This window comes from Littorina saxatilis, linkage group LG3 (assembly GCF_037325665.1).
Source record: "Littorina saxatilis isolate snail1 linkage group LG3, US_GU_Lsax_2.0, whole genome shotgun sequence".
Classification (NCBI taxonomy): domain Eukaryota; kingdom Metazoa; phylum Mollusca; class Gastropoda; order Littorinimorpha; family Littorinidae; genus Littorina; species Littorina saxatilis.
In genome coordinates this window covers 73,836,366-73,858,814 of record NC_090247.1, presented here as the reverse complement: position 1 = coordinate 73,858,814, position 22,449 = coordinate 73,836,366, and the positions used below count along the sequence as shown (strand labels likewise).

The following is a 22,449-nucleotide window of genomic DNA, read 5'->3' as shown; positions in this document are numbered from 1 at the left end:
GGGGTTCCACTGTATCATGGAGGTCTCAAGAAGGCTCGAATCCAGAATACCAATGACACCATTCCGATAGACAATTTTCGGAAATAACTCTGTTGGGATTGTATGGTTTGTGAAAGCGTGAGTACCCTGCTTTTACTTGGACAAACTTACGACACGTGGTTCCTGTACAAGTGTCTGAGACACACCTCTCGCTAGTGGCTGGCCTGTAGTGTCACTTGGGAAATAATGTCACATGGGGGGCGGGGATGTAGCTCAGTCGGTAGCGCGCTGGATTTGTATCCAGTTGGCCGCTGTCAGCGTGAGTTCGTCCCCACGTTCGGCGAGAGATTTATTTCTCAGAGTCAACTTTGTGTGCAGACTCTCCTCGGTGTCCGAACACCCCCCATGTGTGCACGCAAGCACAAGACCAAGTGCGCACGAAAAAGATCCTGTAATCCATGTCAGAGTTCGGTGGGTTATAGAAACACAAAAATACCCAGCATGCTTCCTCCGAAAAACGGCGTATGGCTGCCTTAATGGCGGGGTAAAAAACGGTCATACACGAACGCAGAAAAAAAAAAAATGTCACATGGGAAAACTTTCCACGTGACATTACAAGCCAGTCACTAGCGAGGGTGTGTGTCTCATACACGTGTACAGGAATCACATGTAGTAAGTTTGTCCGACACCATTGTTTACATGGGAGGGAAGGTACAATTAACTTGAGCAGCAAACACTGTTACAACAAAACTATTTAATCAACCGCAAACACAAAAAACACAGGACTCAAATAAAATCTTACATAGAGAACAAAGACTCTGCTGTCAGCCACTGAAGGGTCAGCATACAGGACGATCTCTGGCTGCTTCAGAGAACCGTAGACGTTGAAGGACGTGCCGGTTGCCGTGGCATCTGTGCCAGGAGTCGGTGCGGGAGCAGACGGAACATCAGGGACGTCAATGATTGTGCCGGTGTCTAGAGAATTCTTCAAGAACTCCAGCAGGTCCATCATGAACGGGATGTGAACGTTCAGTCGCAGCTTCTCCACCATCAGGTCCGCTGAAGAAATAATAATAAAATTAAAATAATTATCATAACAACAAGAAGAGCAAACGCTCGATCGAGTCACTTTCGCAGTTCTGAATATTATATGAGGCATCAGATGGACAGGAAGAAATTGCTATTCACAACACAATGAGTCACGTTCACATAAAATTTGAGCCCGGTCACTTTTATAGTTTCCGAGAAAAGCCCAACGTTAAGTTGTGTGTTGCCGAACAGAAAAGGCTAGTTATCTTCCTTGTTTTTCTGATAACGTTCGTAAAAGGCTACAGATGTAAATACTTTGATGTAAAGAATAATCCTACAAAGTTTCAATCACATCCGATGAACTTTGTCAAAGATATAAAATGTCTAATTTTTCCTTTGACGCTGACCTGTGACCTTGAAAAAGGTCAAAGGTCAACGAAACCATCGTTAAAGTGTAGAGGTCATTGGAGGTCACGACTAAACAAAATATGAGCCCGATCGCTTTGATAGTTTCCGAGAAAAGTCCAACGTTAAGGTGGTGTCTACGGACGGCCTGGCCGGACAGACTAACACTGACCGATTACATAGAGTCACTTTTTCTCAAGTGACTCAAAAATGTCCACAAATGAGGAGAAACAAAAATTCAGTGAGACCTTCTAAGGTTGAAGTGAAAGAGTCAAAAAGTGAGTTGTTCAGGCAAACATTCAAACAGTAAAGTGTGTGTGTGTGTGTGAAAGTGTGTGTATGCGTGTGTGTGTGCAGGTACATGTGTGGGTGCATCTGTCTGTCTGTGTGAATACCTGGGTGCATCTGTCTGTCTGTGTGAATACCTGGGTGCATCTGTCTGTCTGTGTGAATACCTGGGTGCATCTGTCTGTCTGTGTGAATACCTGGGTGCATCTGTCTGTCTGTGTGAATACCTGGGTGCATCTGTCTGTCTGTGTGAATACCTGGGTGCATCTGTCTGTCTGTGTGAATACCTGGGTGCATCTGTCTGTCTGTGTGAATACCTGGGTGCATCTGTCTGTCTGTGTGTATACCTGGGTGCATCTATCTGTCTGTGTGAATACCTGGGTGCATCTGTCTGTCTGTGTGAATACCTGGGTGCATCTGTCTGTCTGTGTGAATACCTGGGTGCATCTGTCTGTCTGTGTGAATACCTGGGTGCATCTGTCTGTCTGTGTGAATACCTGGGTGCAGATGTGTCGATGTGCACCTGTGTAGAATTAAATGTACTTGCGAGTAAAATGACTGCATGCATGTGTGTGTGTGTACACAAAGAAGCTATTGTGTACATGAGTGTCTGAATGAATGTGTGCATGCTTCTTTCTTTCATCCTTTGGTTATCAAACAATCTGAATGTCTCATATTATTCCTTACCTTTTTGGTTGCCGTCACTGCTGACTTTGTAAATAAGAGACGCCAGTGGAAACTCATCAGCTGATAATCGCTTTTTGGCACAGTACAACATTCTGAAACACAACATGCGTCATTTCATTACAAACTGACCAGACTAAGAATTTTAAATATTTGTATTCTATCTTTTATAAATTTGGATAGTTATGGGTTAATACAAGACACCCCCCACAAATAAATACCATATCCTACATTACGACACAATACTGCCAACAAATTATACAGAAATAGAACATATTTTATGTATGTGACCCTAGCTATTAGACCCAAATGAAATGTGCTACTGGGTAGTACGAGGCTCCGCCCACCAATTCACCAAAGAATCAAAGAAATTAACACTCAGTGAAACTGCCAGGCTGATCGACTGTTTCCAAATCAAATCACAAGAATGGGAAGGTAATGTAACGTTTTAACGAATGGCTCTCACCCTCTTGCCAGCCACTGAACACAATCAACGCGCTTCTTGAGATAAGTTTTCACTTCAATTCTTCTTCTTCTTCTTCTTTGTTCATGGGCTTAGACTCACACGTTCACTCATGTTTTTAGCACGAGTGGATTTTTACGTGTATGACCGTTTTTACCCCGCCATTCAGGCAGCATACGCCGATTTCGGGGGAACTTCAATTATTTGTCTGTCTGTCCACTATAAAGAATATTAAGTCGATGTTCTTGTGAACGTCTTGTCTTGTTAAAATTAAAACGTTCCAATACCTTACCATTCTTGTTACATTTATTTTTTTAATGTTTTTATTCTTGATTTTGGATAACTAGTTCTGAATTGTTTTAGGCCTTTCCAGCCCTAGTAGTATCATACCTGCGGACAGCTAGCGTGCTGTCAGGGCGAGTGTCATCGGCGGTGAGCGACTGGAGGCTGAAGTTGACCTTGAGATCCCCATCGCTCTGGTGGACAGCGTTGATGCTCAGCTTCTCCACGTCTATTAGGCACAGGCTGGTCTTCACAGACTTCTCCTGGGAATGACAAAAATAAAGCTTAAAATGATACTATTAATCTGACCTTTTTAGAGGAGTTTCACCAACTTTTCCTGGGAATAAGAACAATTAAACTTAAAGGGATACTGTTGATCTGATCGTTTTAGGTGAGTTTCACCAACTTTTCCTGGGAATAAGAACAATTAAACTTAAAGGGATTCTGTTGATCTGATCGTTTTAGATGAGTTTCACCAACTTCTCATGTAAGTTTTGTAGTCACAGGTGAGTAGAGTATTTGTTGGTCTTTTTATTTCTCACCCTCACACGCAGCCACCATTGTTGTTGTGAAAGTCTGAGGTGTGCACACACTCAAGTTCAGCATGCATACACATATGCCCCACCTTTCTCCCACACACAAATACACTGTACAAAAAAATGAAGCGAATGTTCAGCATCATCTTTACCACATCCAACCTCAGCATCCAAACTTCTTCTCTCTCTCACCTTGCCGCCCACTTCCTCCATGTCTTTCTCCTCAAACAGGATGGCAGAGAGACCGTCAAATCTCAGGAGAACTGTGGTGGACGTCTTCTGCTCAGACTCGATGCTGTCGTTGCGAGATGCCAGCGCTGTTGTTGCCTCCGTTTCTACGCTGGCCTGGGCTGCAAGGTTCTGGATGGTTGGAGACTCGTACATCAGACCTAGAGAGGCAAATAATTATTTGGTCAGTGATGGATGCATGACAATAAATACTGTACACACTTTTGAATCATACAGGTTTGCTGTTGATCTTCCCTCCTTATTTTGCATGAGCCTACTAAAAACGCCTCCTTTTAACTCATTGTCTCTATCTGACCAGGTACGGATATATCAGCTCAGACGGTTAGCTTCAGTCGCTTCCTGTAACGTGGATCTAACGCCTGCATTCCAGCGTGTTGATACACAGTTACTACACAGTTACTACAATTCTGAGTGACCTGCTGCAGCACAGCTGGTCTCGGCTAAAAAAAACTTGGTCAACATAGGTGGGGTAGAAAGGGTTAAAGGAATATTCCTCTGTCAGCAGAACACCCCAGGTAAGTGAATGTCTCACATCTGTCTTTCTTGATCTATATACGGAATCCGTACTTTCAAATTGTCAAAACATCCGCCTGGCGCCATGTTTAAATGGATACTGGTCTCTCTGAACAATTTAAATTAAAACAAAAAATTCTTCCTCTCATCAGAAAGTATCCAGGATGTCCCCTAGCAGTAAGAGTTCAAATGAAAGTATGTTTGTCATGTATGTAAAAGCTGGGGGGGGGGGGGGGGGGGGGGGGAGGGGCGGATGCTCTGTGCTCAGAAACTGATGGTTGACGGGAGGCGGAGTGGGCCTTGAAGCTGATGGAGGTATGAAGCGAGTGCAGAGAGATGAATGACGTCACCTGGACTTGGGGCTGGCGACCCCTCGTTGAGGTTTTCTTTTAGCAGTCCCAGCAGCAGCTGCAGGTCTTTCTGCAGAATGTTCACCTGCAAGACAAACATCACACCTGCTGTACACATACAAGACAAACATCACACCTGCTGTACACATACAAGACAAACATCACACCTGCTGTACACATACAAGACAAACATCACACCTGCTGTACACATACAAGACAAACATCACACCTGCTGTACACATACAAGACCAACATCACACCTGCTGTACACAAGCGCCTTCAAAACACAAGCTGAAAAAAGTAAGTGATGTTTACTTCCTAACTGTTTCTTCTTAAATTACTGCAAATTCGCTTAAAGACAAAAAAGTTATCCCACCTAGTGCTTTCATCACATAACCTAAAAAAATTAACTGATTTTTGCATCCTTATGAATGCTTATTACTGCAAACTGGCTTATATATACCAAAAAAATAATCAATTGTTTTCCACAAATCATATTTTTTTTTTACACAATTTTCATAGTTCGCTGGTTATCTTTGCTTGGGTCAGGGAGCCAAAAGTTTGGGGGATGGGGGTGGGCAGGAAAGGGGGAGGATTTAGGAGTGTAGGAGGTGTTTTGGAGGGGTGGGCACACATTTTTCTTTGTCCAATTAAATGAGGGTTTGAGAAATGCTAGTCTAACTGTTGGTCTACCTGGACTTTCTCCAGATGTCCTGAGATGTCCATCCTGGTATCTGAGAATATGGGCTTCATGGCGATGCGAACATCAGCCTTGAAGCTGATTGGTTCCAGCACAGTGTGTAGCACCTCGCACACGTCGTCAGCCAGGTTCAGCCGCACACTGTTGGCAAGAGCAAATTCAACTCTTCATTTGGTCCATTTTTGCTGTGTTTTGTTTTGAAATCCAAAACAGATGGACTGCTAACATTCCAAAATTCAGAATCAAACAACAAGAATGGTAGATTACTGAAACATTTAATTTATGACAAAACAAAACATTACATTTACAGTGTGTAGACCCAGGGGCTTTTAAGTAGACAGACAAACACTTATGATACAGATAAATAATTTTTCTCAAAATTGTGGACAAAACTCGCTTGCAAGATGCGGGCAAGGCATAATTGATTGCCTTGCTATAAGTTTCATTTCAGTTCCCATTACGTCAGGTCAAGGCCTTCCTCACCTTTTTCACTCACAAATATTGCAGTTCCCATTACGTCAGGTCAAGGCCTTCCTCACCTTTTTCACTCACAAATATTGCAGTTCCCATTACGTCAGGTCAAGGCCTTCCTCACCTTTTTCACTCACAAATATTGCAGTTCCCATTACGTCAGGTCAAGGCCTTCCTCACCTTTTTCAGTCACAAATATTGCAGAATTGCTGTTTGCTTCTGGTGATTACAGTATCATTGTTTTCTTGTTCTATGATAACCTTCTTCATTTCTGTTTTTCTTCTTCCACACTCCCCCCTCTGCATCTGAATGTGGTCGAGGTTGAGAGATTTTTGTCTATGACTACCTTCTTAGTTTGAATTTCTTCTTCCCACACTCCCCCCTCTGCATCTGAATGTGGTCGAGGTTGAGAGATTTTTGTCTATGACTACCTTCTTAGTTTGAATTTCTTCTTCCCACACTCCCCCCTCTGCATCTGAATGTGGTCGAGGTTGAGAGATTTTTGTCTATGACTACCTTCTTAGTTTGAATTTATTCTTCCCACACTCCCACCTCTGTATCTGAATGTGGTCGAGGTTGAGAGATTTTTGTCTATGACTACCTTCTTAGTTTGAATTTCTTCTTCCCACACTCCCCCCTCTGCATCTGAATGTGGTCGAGGTTGAGAGATTTTTGTCTATGACTACCTTCTTAGTTTGAATTTCTTCTTCCCACACTCCCCCCTCTGCATCTGAATGTGGTCGAGGTTGAGAGATTTTTGTCTATGACTACCTTCTTAGTTTGAATTTCTTCTTCCCACACTCCCCCCTCTGCATCTGAATGTGGTCGAGGTTGAGAGATTTTTGTCTATGACTACCTTCTTAGTTTGAATTTCTTCTTCCCACACTCCCCCCTCTGCATCTGAATGTGGTCGAGGTTGAGAGATTTTTGTCTATGACTACCTTCTTAGTTTGAATTTCTTCTTCCCACACTCCCCCCTCTGCATCTGAATGTGGTCGAGGTTGAGAGATTTTTGTCTATGACTACCTTCTTAGTTTGAATTTCTTCTTCCCACACTCCCACCTCTGCATCTGAATGCGGTTGACATTGAGAAATGTTTGTCCATGACAACCTTTTTAATTTGTTTTTCTTCAAAACTCCCCCCTCTGCATCTTTATTTATTTATTTATTTGGTGTTTAACGTCGTTTTCAACCGTTCAAGGTTATATCGCGACGGCCTCTGCATCTGAAAGTGGTTGAGGTTGAGAGATGTGTCTATATTTTTCTTTTTTTCTTTCTTCCAAAACTCCCACCTCTGCATCTGAATGCTGTTGACATTGAGAAATGTTTGTCCATGAAAACCTTTTCAATTTCTTTACTCTTCAAAAAAACTCCCACCTCTGCATCTGAATGCGGTTGAGGTTGAGGTAGACGTGGTTCCACTCCTGGCGCATGTCGGGGGGGATGTTGGTGAAGTTGAAGTAGTTCTTGACGCTCAGGTCGCCCAGCTGCACCATCAGGATGTCGATGGACTTGGAGTGGCGAGGCACCAAGATCGTCGGAGTCTGGAGGTCGATGTTGACTGAGACTCGCAGATTCTGTGACTGAATGTCCTCCACCTGAAAGAAGAGCGATGAAATGCATGATTTCTTGTTGTCATTCCCTTTGTTGTGCTTCACAAACTGAAAGAAGAGCGATGAAATGCATGATTTCTTGTTGTCATTCCCTTTGTTGTGCTTCACAAACCGAAAGCAGTTAAAGCACACATCTTGCTTACACTTTATGGTCTTTATATGTAGACCTCTCAATGCCACAAATCAGTGAACTTTTCAACGTAATTCTTGAGTAAAACACTGTTTAAACCTATTCTAGAACTCCCTAACACTTACAACCTACTAAGTAAAGTGATGAAATGTATGATTGTAAATTTATGAAAAACTTCCCAAATACTTACTTTTTCTGACATTAAACTCTCAGAAATGCATTGAGTATAATTATAAGCGATTTTGTCCGCGAAATACTCACTTAAAACATACATACAGGCATACACACAGGTTTTAAAAGACTGACCTGTTTCTGAACTGTTTCAACTGCGGCCTGTCTTGCTGCTTCCGTCAATTCCTTGTTGACAAAGGGCTCAAAGAAGCGCTGCCCACCAACAACACATCTTCAGTGATATAGCAAAACATCACACAAAGATTCCATCTGAAATAAGTGACATCCCAAAGAGACAGACTATACAAGAAGAACAAGAAGAAAGAGGAGGGGTCTTGATGCTCAGGTCGCCCAATTGAACCGTTTGGAGGGGTCAAGATGCTCAGGTCGCCCAATTGAACCGTTTGGAGGGGTCAAGATGCTCAGGTCGCCCAATTGAACCATTAGGATGTCGATGGACTTAGCAATGAGCGGTTCTGGTGAGGTTATGCTCCCTCTTTTTTTTGGCTGGTAACTGGCGCCACCTCGCGGCAAGATCACACGAGAAAGGAAATAAAACTTGCATTGGTCCCAAATAGCATATCGGTTTGGTAACAGTTCGTGTGTAAGTCGTGCATTTTATACGGTAAACTGACAATGGTCGGTTCTGGTGAGGTTATGCCCCTTCTTTCTTTCGGCTGGTAACTGGCGCCACCTCACGGCAAGATCACAGGAGTTGTCTCGCATTATCACCCCAGAAGCGCTCATTGGCAAGGCACCAGGATTGTCAGAGTCTGGAGGTTCATGTTGACAGACAAGCAGATATTCTCAAAACAGATGAAAAATGTGTGACACGAGGACAAGAAGAAAGAGGAGGGGGGGGGGGGGGGGGGGGGAATAACATAGGAGGAGAAGAGCTCTCACCATGAGCTCCCAGTAAAACCTGCCGAGGTAGACAGTTTGCAGATGTCCAAGACGAAGTCGAACACTGTAGTCAATGGCGCCTCCCCGTTTCTTGTTGTCCTGACGTGCTTCACTCGCCTTGTTGTGCTTCACAAACTGAAAACAGTTGTATACATTATATGCAATTCTAGAACTCTCTAACACTTACTTACATTTCATAAAACCAGTTACACAGCCCTCTGAATACCCCAAATCAGCAAAACCTTTCCATGTAATTCTAGAACTCTCTAACACTTACTTACATTTTATACAACCAAACCTTTACATGTAATTCTAGAACTCCCTAACACTTACTTACATTTAATACAACCAGTTACAGAGGCCTCCAAATACCCCAAATCAGCGAAACCTTTACATGTAATTCTAGAACTCCCTGACACCTACTTACATTTTATACAACCAGTTACACAGCCCTCTGAATACCCCAAATCAGCAAAACCTTTCCATGGAATTCTAGAACTCTCTAACACCTACTTACATTTTATACAACCAGTTACAGAGCCCTCTGAATACCACAAATCAGCGAAACCTTTACATGTCATTCTAGAACTCCCCAACACTTACTTACATTTTTAAACCAGTTACAGAGGCCTCCAAATACCCCAAATCAGCGAAACCTTTACATGTAATTCTAGAACTCCCTGACACCTACTTACATTTTATACAACCAGTTACAGAGCCCTCTAAATACCACAACTCAGCGGAACCTTTCCATGTCATTCTAGAACTCCCCAACACTTACAGCCTAGCAAGGAAAGATGTAGAGGTATTTATAGGCAACTAAAATACGAAGACGTTATATATCACTCTAATTTGTATTGGTTTCATTTTTCTTCAGTCCTTGGTTGTACCTTAATCAGATGTTGTTTCTAATTAGCCCCTCTCTTGACGCGTTCAAGAGTAGATTGAAGACTCAGTTCTTCCCGTAGCTGGCTGCGACTTCATGCTCAACGTGATGGGTTGTGCCCCAAAAGACATTCTTGTGCTGTGCTCTGTGAGAGGTGTTTTCTTTGTGCTTAATATTATTTTGTTTGGACCTAGCTATTGATGTGTACATTGTTGTTAAACAGTTGTTTGTTGTATGTTTACCAGGGTTTGCTAGTGTGTGATAGGGTTCGTGTCCGTCTGAAGATGTTAGTTTCTTTGTTAGTCCTGTGTTGACAACTCTTCGACAAGCGCTTAGAACTGTACCCACGGAATACGCGCTATATAAGCTTCATATTGATCTGATGATTGATTGATTGGTACAAAACAACAACAGATGAACATCAAATCCATACCTTTAAGTCAAAGAGACTGTCATCCTCAATCATCAGGATCTGCAAACAAACACACAGAAAATTACAAAAAGGTACAAGTAGTGGAAAACTCTGATATTAGAAACAGATACGTTGGTAGAATATAATTGCATCCGTAAATTTGCTGAAATGGCCAGTACATTTAAGGCAATTTTCAGAAAATCACTTTTTCTCATTGTGAACAAATCGGAAGCTCGTGGACATGTCGAAGACTATTTTCCATTTTAATGTATGCATTTTAATTGACAATAAAGTGTTGTTATTGTTGAAATGACGACAAACTTTTCATTGATTTAAGATACGTTTGGATATTTCTGCCCACTGCTGATGTCAAATTGTATCCCCAAGAACAAAAACTTTGAAAGCAACATTAGGTTTGTGCAAACCAACGTCATTTAACACATCTTCATGGCACGAGAATGAACGGTTACCTATACTATTCCAACGTCATTTAACACATCTTCATGGCATGAGAATGAACGGTTACCTATACTATTCCAACGCCATTTAACACATCTTCATGGCATGAGAATGAACGGTTACCTATACTATTCCAACGTCATTTAACACATCTTCATGGCATGAGAATGAACGGTTACCTATACTATTCCAACGCCATTTAACACATCTTCATGGCATGAGAATGAACGGTTACCTATACTATTCCAACGTCATTTAACACATCTTCATGGCATGAGAATGAACGCTTACCTATACTATTTCCTGCAAGACCTTACAAAACAACGAAGCCTCTCAAAGAAATAAACTTAAAAACAATCAAGGGGGCCGGATAGCTAGGGTGGTAGAGCACTGGACTTGTTTAACCACAGTGGCACGTCAAAGACCTGGGTAATTCTGCCATTAGTGCGGGTGGCTGATGACACCTAAACACACGTACATCTGGGTAGCGCGACTCTTGTTGCTGCCAGCTTTCCACTGGGAGGAAGCAACCAGAATTTCCCAGCAATGCGATAATAAAGTAAATGAAATGAAATGAAAAGCCCTGAATGGTCTTATGAATGCACACAGTTACCTTTGGGTAGATGGCACCCACTGAGCAGTCTTGTATGGAGAGATCGCGAAGGTGAGCTCTGACTGTCGTCTTTGACATCTTCACCAACACACTGCTTTCAAACCCTGAAATATGCAAAACAGTAGCAATGTAATATCAATGCACTGCTACAGCTCAAACAAGGATCAAACAACAGTTATTTGGGAGCTGTTACTGCATGACTTTCATTTTTGTTCATAATTTTTTGTAGTTACACGATCACCCTCCCCTCTCCAAAGCAAATATTTTCCACATAGTTTTTACAGTACACAATGAGTTTCGCTTTTATCATTTTGACTGGAACTCACATGCCACTGTTATCTCCAAGGAGAAATATGAGAGATTGAGTCAAACACAACTAAACAGCATTCTGTAACTTCCCCAATTTGTTCTTCCTGGTTTATCACTGTCATGTTGACCATCATGAATATTTGTGTAATGCATTGTTTGGGTCACATAAAACAAGCTTTTGCTTGAGTTCGTGCTCTAGTTGCTTATCATTAATTGTTGCATGCAATGTATTTTGAATACAATTTTGTTTAAACCAACTTGTAACTCACCACTGATCTGAATCTGGGCGAGACTATTGTCGGAGTCACACAGTCGCACAGTGACGTCATCCAGCTCTGCCGTCAAGTTCAGCTTGGTGCTCAGAGGTGGTAGGTTGTCCACTGCCACACACACAAAATAAATGCAATATGAAACACGACAGCAGATAAAGCCAGAATAGAAATATGTTGCCAGAAGCTAGTCAAACTCATCTATATATATATACGACTAGTGTCTGTCTGTCTGTCTGTTCGCGATGCACGGCCAAAGTTCTCGGTGGATCTGTTTCAAATTTGGACACCGTATTCAGCTACACCCCGGACACAACCTCATCGATGAGATATTTCAACACGTGCTCTCAGCGCGCAGCGCTGTGCGCACGGAACCGCTTTTTTTTGCTTTTTGTCGGGATCCACTACCAGTAACTCTTCCTTATCTTCTCCAGTGTTTTCAGCCGCGATTATCTCCCTTCCTCCGTGTGGCGTCAATCCATATTCCCGTTACTACGTTACTATTTTTAGAAGGTCACTGCACGTTACTATTTTTAGAAGGTATCCAGTGTTTTGCGTGTTTATCTCCTTTCCTTCGTGCGCCGGCTTCAGCCTGGTATTCGGCTCTACTTCTTCCCGGCGAAGCCGGTACCCGGCGAAGCGGGTAATCATCTAGTACAAAATATAAATGCAATATGAAACACAACAGCAGAAGCCAGAATAAAAAATCTGTTGCCAGAAACAAGTCAAAGGTAAAAGGTAAAGGTATTCCCATAACTGTATTTGAGCGTAGGGGAGTGAGATGTTAGAGATCTCAACTTGTCTGGGGCCAGCTTTATGAGGGCGGGGCCAGCTTTATGAGGGCGGGGCCAGCTTTATGAGGGCGGGGCCCATCTCCTCTCCCTCGCTGCCTTTGCCCTCCCCGGGCCTAAATAGGGTCCTGTACCCATTTCCAGCTGGGTGGACTGGAGAGCGCTCGAAAAAATCAGGTATTTGTTTTCGCACCAAGTGGGGGCCGTTTCCCGACCGCCAGCGTGAGAGGCAAGCGCTCTAACCACTATGCCACCCTGGCTAGTCACACTAAACACCAAATGTGAAACAACACAATCATTTTCAACCCCACTTTTAGACAGCAGGTGTGAGTATTTAGCAAATAAGCGCAAGGAAGTCATCCCCGGCAGGAATGATCACCACACCAAAAACCTTTTTACTGCATTAATTTTCTCCATGATTGTGACCGTGTGAGCATCCCTGCTCAACACGATGAACTGATAACTTAAAGTTCACCATTACATAACTGGCCAGAACCATAAACCGGCTCCAGGGGAAATCACAAAAAAGCAGTAGCTTGCCTACCAACCCACTCCTGTTTTATTTTCATATATCTTTCACTCCAGGGACCTTAGGCGCACCAACCATTGAGGGTAGTTGTCCTGTGTAGGGATTTCCTTAGGATTCACAAGAAAAAGATAACTGACCACAGAGGTCAAAAGGAAGAGGAAAAGGTGAAGATTTACCTTCGTCTGTGATGGAGGTGAGCCTGTCTGTGAGGGAAGACCTGTCCTTGGTGCTGACGTCAGACGTACTGATGACGGAGCTGGTGCTGGTCTTCATGTCCAGGCTCTGCACACTGCAAAACATCAACAACAAATTTTAAAAAAACCTACCAGTTAACTTTCATTTTGGAAAGCCACAATCAGACACAGGAATAGAAAATGGTCAAAAAGGAAGACAACATGTTGAGGATTTTATCAGTTTTTTCTTAACCCTGATGTAAGAGAAGAAGAAACAAGAGGCGAAGCCTTCAAGGCTCACGTAAGAAATCGACAAACAGTAACACAAACTCAATCACTCCGTCACACATACACACACACAGTACATACACACACACACACACACACACACACACACACACACACACACACACACACACACACACACACACACACACACACACACACACACACACACACACACAGAAAGAGCATAGGTGAAACTGTGCAAGAAAGCGAGACACTAGATCTAGATCTGTCTGTCTGCATGTAGCCTACCTACATGGACACGACTGCCAAATAGTCTCGGCCCGCTCAAAATAACAATCACCGAGACTTTCAGTAATTCCATCGCGTGACGTCTAACCCTCGTACGTCATAATGTGACGTCAATGTAATATGACGTCTTCAAATGTTAAAGTTTCTACCACAGACATACACACATACATACATACGCACGCACGCACAGACAGACAAAAGTTAGCATCGCATAGGCTACACTTACGTGAGCCAAAAATGAAATTACATGTGGGGAGTGTTGCTTACAGATACAATTTACATGTGGGGAGTGTTGCTTACAGATACAATTTACATGTGGGGAGTGTTGCTTACAGATACAATTTACATGTGGAGAGTGTTGCTTACAGATACAATTTACATGTGGGGAGTGTTGCTTACAGATACAATTTACATGTGGGGAGTGTTGCTTACAGATACAATTTACATGTGGGGAGTGTTGCTTACAGATACAATTTACATGTGGGGAGTGTTGCTTACAGATACAATTTACATGTGGGGAGTGTTGCTTACAGATACAATTTACATGTGGGGAGTGTTGCTTACAGATACAATTTACATGTGGGGAGTGTTGCTTACAGATACAATTTACAGTGTCGATTTTCCATATCCAACATGGAGCCCTAGAGAGGTTCCAATTGAGGAATTCCTCCAATGGGAAGAAGATTCTCATGCCTGCACAACTTACTGCTTTCAACCACAGTTAAACTAAACTGCACAAACTCTTGTGTTTTGATTCTGACATCCATGATCTGAGAAAGAGACGTTAAGTGCTCTACATAAAATATGAAAATAGCACTCTGCCTCCCTGAATTTCAATCCGGACATCCATAATCAACAGAAAAGGTGTGCAGATCCAGAACTCACCTGGGTGGCATGGAAAATCGACTCTGATGCTTCTACCTGAGCCACTCACCTTGGTGGCATGCAAAATCAACTCTGACGCTTCTACCTGAGACTTGTACCTGATCCACTCACCTGGACACCAATCCCTGGACAAAGGCCTGGAGGTACATGAGGCTGGCCTGGTCAAGGAGGGCGGAGATGGTGTGGAACTTAACCTTCATGGCGTGTTCCATGCTGCCGTAGTCTGCCGCAAAGTCCGGGCAGTCCGGCTTCACCTGTGTTTAGTCGAGAACAATTTGAAGCAATTGTCACAGTTTTAAAAATAAAGATAAACACTAACTTCTGTATGGGTTTACAGAATTTTAGGCAAAGTTTTTAGGGTTGATTTTTTCTGAACTAATTTCAGGGTAAAATAAAAAGCATACGGCCAGCTTATACATAAAATGCAATATAGTGTGCTCCTACAACATTGCTGCGTCAAAAAAGTTCTTTGCTTTCATATTTCTTCTCCCCTGCCGCATTCATGCCAATTGGCTGAAATTGACAAATGAATTGCATTGAAAATGACTTACATTTCTGTACATGACAGAGACCAGGTTACTGGTTGGCTCTGTTCTCAGCACTTCCATGTATTCCCCTGACTGACCTGTTCACAAACACACCGAGTTGTTAACACTATTACAAAGACACACACCCAGTTGTTAACACTATTACAAAGACACACACCCGCACGCATACACACATGCATACACGCAGGCATACACACACTCACGCATACACACATGCATACACACAGGCATACACACACACACACACACACACATACACAACATCCAGGCTTTCATTTTCAGCTGTTATTCAAAGTGCACCGGATATACTCCTGTTTACTAACTTGCATGCAGCTGATGTCTTATGAGCTGTATGCGTCTTATTTATGACTGCAATACTCTTTTGTGTAAAAAAAAAGAAAAAGAGCTGCAGCTTATGACTGTATCGCCTTGCAGGCTGTAATATACGATGAATATCTTTTATCTTTAAAGTGGGAAAAAAAAGTTGAAAGAACTTACCAACATGGATTTTATCCACCAGCTGAATGCCACCAAGCGTGGCGTACGAAGCAAAACCGTACTCGGTCACGGCTGAGTCGATTCGGACGCGGTCGACTCGCAGCATGAGGTAGGGTCGAACCTGTTTGTCCATGACCTTGGACATGTTGACGACAAACTCGTTCAAGGACATTCGCAGTAGAATGTTGACAGTGTTTGACTTGGAGCTATTGTCGTCCACCGGTTTGATGTGCAGTGTGCTGTGCAACATATATGTACAGGTAAATCTCATTTCAAATGCAGATATTATCACAGAAAAAGTCAAATGCTGAAAACAAGCTTGCAATGCTTTTTGACACCTGACAATCTTTCATTGAGAAATATAAATATCCAAAAAGTTGCAGGGAAAAAAAAGACAAAACTGAATAACTCACTCTGAAAACTGTTCAGCATCCTCATCAGAGTGATCGGAGGCAGACAGGAAGACTTCTTCACCTGTACCAAGAAAGCAGCACATGTCAAAACACACCTTCAAGGGACGTTTTGTTAGCAATTATAAATGTTAAGCTTCTTTTTTATTTGTCTTTTTTGGGTGTGTGTTCTTTTCCCCCCGGCAGAAAACACACGCATACTCCCAAGCATGCACACACACACACACGTACACACACACACTCACACTCATACTCACACTCTCTCTCTCTCACCCCCCCCCTCTCCCCTTCAAAACTAACAGTAAGCAGCCAGTTTAATGTAACAGCAGACCTGTTTACCCCCATAAGTGTTTTGGAGTAATGCTCAGCCCCAAAAATAGTAATCCTGGCACAAAAATAGTAATCATCCAGCATTCGTCGCCAATTACAATGCATATGACAACTGTGTCTGCGAAACGCAATCATGCACATAGATCCATCATTCACAAACAAAACACATCAGTCAGTTTTTGTAGTCATCATAATTTCAAAGAAGATCACATCAAAAGCACATGCATCACTGATTCTTTTTCTTTTGCTCGTAGTAGGCCTTTTTCAGTGTGTCAAGCGCTTCTCTACTGTACTTGCGCTTGCCGAATGAGTGAGGGCGAGACTTCACCACTAGAATAAGGCTCTCCAGCGTCTCATCAGACAAGACATGATCTCTGGTCAGTCCTGTGCTCTTTCACCCCATTTTGCCATTGAAAAAAACCATTGCCAAACATGTGAATTGATAAAAAAAAAAATTTTAACATTTTTTTTATTTATGAAAATCGTAGTCTTGACACGGATAGCGGAATGGCCGTATTTTTTGCAGAAAATCGTAATAAATTACGCCAAAATTGTAAGGGTAAACAGGTCTGTAACAGTTAACAGCCCAGTTAGTGTAACAGTTAACAGCCCATTCAGTGTAAGATTAAACAGTCCATTTAGTCTAGCAAGTGAACAGCTCATTTCAGTGTTACAATGAACAGCCCATTTAGTCTAACATTTGTACAACACGCAATGACTCACTCACTCATACCTTGCTCACCTGTCATAATAAATACGACGTACCTGAGATAGCTCTGTGCGTGGTGGGTTTGCTGGGGGAGGCAGACGATGGAAGGCCATCTTTCTCCACCACTGGTCGACCAAGCACGGAACGTTTGATACGCTTCAGTGCCATCACGTCTGGTTCCACTTGGGTTTCTGCTGGATCCTGCGCAGAAAAAAGAAGTGTTCAACCATGGTCTGGACACTTTCTTCTTCTTCTTCTGCATTGATGGGCTGAAACTCCCACGTTATTTACGTACGACTGTTTTAACCCCACCATTCATGGGCTGAAACTCCGTTATTTACGTACGACTGTTTTAACCCCACCATTCATGGGCTGAAACTCCCACGTTATTTACGTACGACTGTTTTAACACCACCATTCATGGGCTGAAACTCCCACGTTATTTACGTACGACTGTTTTAACCCCACCATTCATGGGCTGAAACTCCCACGTTATTTACGTACGACTGTTTTAACACCACCATTCATGGGCTGAAACTCCCACGTTATTTACGTACGACTGTTTTAACACCACCATTCATGGGCTGAAACTCCCACGTTATTTACGTACGACTGTTTTAACCCCACCATTCATGGGCTGAAACTCCCACGTTATTTACGTACGACTGTTTTAACCCCACCATTCATGGGCTGAAACTCCCACGTTATTTACGTACGACTGTTTTAACCCCACCATTCATGGGCTGAAACTCCCACGTTATTTACGTACGACTGTTTTAACACCACCATTCATGGGCTGAAACTCCCACGTTATTTACGTACGACTGTTTTAACCCCACCATTCATGGGCTGAAACTCCCACGTTATTTACGTACGACTGTTTTAACACCACCATTCATGGGCTGAAACTCCCACGTTATTTACGTACGACTGTTTTAACACCACCATTCATGGGCTGAAACTCCCACGTTATTTACGTACGACTGTTTTAACCCCACCATTCATGGGCTGAAACTCCCACGTTATTTACGTACGACTGTTTTAACCCCACCATTCATGGGCTGAAACTCCCACGTTATTTACGTACGACTGTTTTAACCCCACCATTCATGGGCTGAAACTCCCACGTTATTTACGTACGACTGTTTTAACCCCACCATTCAGGCAGCCATACGCCGCTCTCTGGGGATACATGCGTGACATGCTATAACCCATTGAACTCTGACATGGATTACAGGATCTTTTACATGTGCACTTAGTTTTATGCTTGCGTGTACACACGAAGGGGGATAAAGCACTGGCAAGTCTGAACATAAGTTGACCTGGGAGATCAGAAAAATCTCCACCCTTAACCCACCAGGGGCGGCCGGGATTTGAACCCACAATCTTCCGCTTGGAAGCCAGACGTCTTATCTACGAGGCCATTGCACCTGTATATCTGAACACTGAATGGCTTTAATAAAATCCGCCAGTTATGATTTTTATTTCAATTGTTTTACCTTCCAAGTATCTATAGAAATATATACATGAGTGAAACACACATACGCACACACACATGCACACACACACGCACACACACACACAAACATGTGCATTCATCCATGTGCACCAACAAATGCAACCCAAACTATACACAAAACAAGAAGAAAAAAAACCCCGAGTGAACAAAACCCCCAGATGAAACTCCTCTTTCTCCGACTCACAAGAGCAAAGACGGGAAGTGAAGAGGGCCCCATGCCGTCAACGATATCTTCTCCGATGGTGAGCATGCTGGTGCTTGCTGGGACAGGAAAATTGCGTAGAAATGACATGAGTAGCAAGACACGCTTGTCTGATATGCTCACTTCAAGCGACGGCACCCTGGCTACAAATTTGTGTCTGTTTCAACAAAAAGAAGAAACAGGTGGTCATTTCAAAAAGCATGAAATTACATGCACAAGTTTACAAGAAGTGAAAGGAATTTTTGTGTGCAATATTGTTGATAAAACAAGATAATTTCATCTACACATGTTTTAAATATATCTTTGGCCAAATTTCTGCGCAGTATTACCATGGATTGATCCAACCAAAAAAGTCAAATCAGTGAAGCTCAAAAGCAAAGCCCTTTTGACTAAATTCACTCTTAGATGCGTGACGTCATCCTCAGTTGCACCTACCACAAATAAGATCATTGTGAAAGTTGAACAATTCAACAGTTTTTAACTTCCGTAAGTGTTATCCAGCAAGGATTTATTACCCCAACCGACCCTATGTTTTCCTCCCCACTGTAGAACTTTTTTTTTACCCTTGAAAATAATATATTAATTGAAAATGACAAAACTCAATTTGCAGACTTGACAAGGAAAGTTGCTCTTCTTCAAGATACAGGGAACACAGCCTGAATGACTTACGGCAAATACAAAGCCACATATGCACCTGTGTAAATGAAATAATAATAATAATAATAATAACTGGAGATTTTTAAGTGCCTAACCTATGGCTCTAGGCCCTTTACACACACACACACACACACACACACACACACACACACACACACACACACACACACAGAGACACACACACACAGAGACACACACAGACACAGACACACAGACACACAGACACACAAAAATACTGTTAAAATAAAAATAAAAAATAAAAATACTGTTAGTATATGCCATCAACGAGGGCTCCTTACCTTGGCAGTTGTTTGTAGTCTGGCCTGACGGCGTTGAAGAATGTGAGGAATAGCTGCACGCTGGGCAACACGTGGAATTCAGAGTTGGGCAGGATCTGTGCTGTGTGCCAGTCGTCACCTGAAACAGACATACTGTCCTCTGTACGGTACACCGATGAATTCCACAACTTTATTATCCAGTTAAGGCCAACAACCAAAATATATGTTGGTTTAGGGTAACCCAACCAACCGTATTTTTTCCCGCCGACCCTAAAACTTTTTTTCTCATTTCTCAAAAAAAATCAACTTTTGGCACATTTTGCGAACCATACCGAGACTAAGGGAAGTAACCTCCTTTAAATACGACTTAATTTAAACACTTTTTTTTTTTAAAAAGCCGACCTACCGACCCTATCTTTTTTGGTCATATTACCCTAAACCAAAATATATTTTTGTTTGGCCTAATGGGAAATTCAGGTCGCTTCCTCCCATTAGAAAGCTAGCAGCCTAGCACAAAAGAGCATTTTAAACACATGCTCCTCTCCCGAAAGAGGCGTATGGCTGCCTAAATGCCGGGGTAAAAACAGTCATACCCGTAAAAGCCGTGGGAGTTTCAGCCTATGAATGAAACAAACAAACAAACCACATGCTCCAATTTCTGTTGTAATAGAGCGAGACAAAAAAAAAAGTTTAATGACATAGCAATTGCTTTTGTTAACTTCTCTCAGACAAGTCTCAGTTCATCTAGTCAAAAATTCAAATGAATCGGATCCATTCACCAAAAATAAAGCAGTCAAGAGACTTATAAACCACCCAAATAAACCACCCAAATAAACCGTTGAAACTATCAACCAATTCAAAGAAGAAAGCTATCCATCTCACCAGAATCTGCCAGCAGAACCTTCACGTCCTTCACAGTGATGTTGAACTGATCGTACAGACGTGACTCAATCTCTGACATTGTGGCATCCTGGTGAGAAAAGCAAATGGTGTCTAAATTGTCTTCAAATAATATGCCAACACAAATATGAATCTTTCTGAAAATATGTTGATATTAGAAATGACAGTGATAGTCATCTTCGGTGATGGTTCAACAACCTTCGGTATCTGTGAAAGAAGTCTGAGAAAAAACCCAACACGTTCTTATAATTATCGTGAAGCGTGTGTGTTTCTGGCCATTGTTCAGTGCTCACTGTCCTATTAGGGCAATTATTAAACATTTGCCCCCAAAATGCCCAATACAGAAACAAGATGTGTACCTCGAGAGAGACGTCTTTTGGCTGCAGTTCACTGTCGATGCGCAAACTTCCGAAGTCGACAATCAGCACATTACCTCCCCTGTGCAGCGTTCCAAACTCTGGGATGACAATGTATGGCGACCTCATGTTGAGTGCGATGTGAACCGTCTGCAACACCATCAAGTTCTCTTCACTTGAGCAACATTAAACTTTAGCTATGCAACATAAGTTTTGATTAAGATATCAAGAATAACAAGACGCGAAGCCTTCAAGGCTCACGTAAGAAATCGACAAACAGTAACACAAACTCAATCACTCCGTCACACATACACACACACAGTAAGCACGTGACACGGTGCAAGAGTGCGAGACACTAGATCTAGATCTGTCTGTCTGTAGCCTACTTACGGGGACATGACTGCCAGATGGCCAGATTGACACTGCGCTTTTGACAGCGCTTCCTCGCGCAGACACTGGAAACACGCTGTGCAGATTAACCTGTAGGAAATCTCCTTTGGTATCTTCTTTATCTATTTTTCTGGAGCTACGAAACCGAACAATGTGAAATCATAAGTCGTCTTCTCCGAATCGGCGAAATGCAGCTCGGTGATAACTGTATCCATACCACAATCCTTCACGCGATCTGACCTAACCTTGACCCCTGACCTGGTCTACATACCACACACGACACAAACCAGTCACCTGTTTTTACCCCCCCAAAACCCCCCACCACCTGTTTTCTTTGGATACACACTTTAACTACATACGTGCCAACGAAATGTTGATCATTGCTTCAATACTTTGAAGCTGTTGCTTGAATAATAACCAGGTAAAATTAGTATTTCGGTGTTCAGTCAAATGTTAAAGTTTCTACCACAGACATACATACATACACACGCACGCACGCACAGACAGACAAAAGTTAGCATCGCATAGGCTGCACTTACGTGAGCCAAAAAAACAAGAAAGGTAGGTTGTTGGAATTTTTGTTATAGACAAAACAATACATTCACAGATATTTCGACCCAACGGCCTTTTAAGTGAACAGACAAACAAATATTCACACAAAACTTATCTTCACAGTGTTGTCAATGTGTGTGAGTGTCATACGACACATACATCATATCATTACAAATGTTTCCACTCACTGTGTGCTGTGCTATAGCGTACTGCAGGCCGGCACGACTGTACTTGGCCACTTGTTGGAATGTGCTGACTGCCGTAGACCTCAGATCTAAGCTGCTGTTGGGAACTTGGAAGAATGCTGACACTTCGGACAGAGAATGCTGAAAGTAAACAAATATTGTACATAAAAATGTCATTTTGTGGACAATATCAACACACAACTGCTAAATGCTGCCTACTGTTATACATTATTTGTATTTTTGACCAAAGTATGACATTTTACACAGATCGAGGCAGTCAGTGTTC

General features: G+C 42.5%; 1 protein-coding gene across 1 annotated transcript in view; it reads right to left on the bottom strand.

Annotated features, from left to right (window-relative positions):
* The window catches only part of LOC138963232 (intermembrane lipid transfer protein VPS13A-like), a 152,807-nt gene that overhangs the window by 78,825 nt on the left and 51,533 nt on the right, over positions 1-22,449 (bottom strand). Inside the window, exons 18-40 of the mRNA XM_070335289.1 lie at positions 22,167-22,304; positions 21,040-21,186; positions 20,663-20,750; positions 19,802-19,919; positions 18,828-19,002; positions 17,181-17,325; positions 16,089-16,149; positions 15,676-15,914; positions 15,181-15,254; positions 14,741-14,883; positions 13,211-13,323; positions 11,715-11,825; positions 11,137-11,240; positions 10,086-10,124; positions 8,767-8,901; positions 7,999-8,076; positions 7,327-7,547; positions 5,472-5,619; positions 4,779-4,863; positions 3,859-4,055; positions 3,239-3,393; positions 2,389-2,480; positions 782-1,038 (exon numbers count right to left, since the gene is read on the bottom strand). Coding sequence (XP_070191390.1) covers positions 782-1,038; positions 2,389-2,480; positions 3,239-3,393; positions 3,859-4,055; positions 4,779-4,863; positions 5,472-5,619; positions 7,327-7,547; positions 7,999-8,076; positions 8,767-8,901; positions 10,086-10,124; positions 11,137-11,240; positions 11,715-11,825; positions 13,211-13,323; positions 14,741-14,883; positions 15,181-15,254; positions 15,676-15,914; positions 16,089-16,149; positions 17,181-17,325; positions 18,828-19,002; positions 19,802-19,919; positions 20,663-20,750; positions 21,040-21,186; positions 22,167-22,304 — 3,063 coding nt within the window. The remainder of the gene's footprint in view (positions 1-781; positions 1,039-2,388; positions 2,481-3,238; positions 3,394-3,858; positions 4,056-4,778; positions 4,864-5,471; positions 5,620-7,326; positions 7,548-7,998; positions 8,077-8,766; positions 8,902-10,085; positions 10,125-11,136; positions 11,241-11,714; positions 11,826-13,210; positions 13,324-14,740; positions 14,884-15,180; positions 15,255-15,675; positions 15,915-16,088; positions 16,150-17,180; positions 17,326-18,827; positions 19,003-19,801; positions 19,920-20,662; positions 20,751-21,039; positions 21,187-22,166; positions 22,305-22,449) is intronic.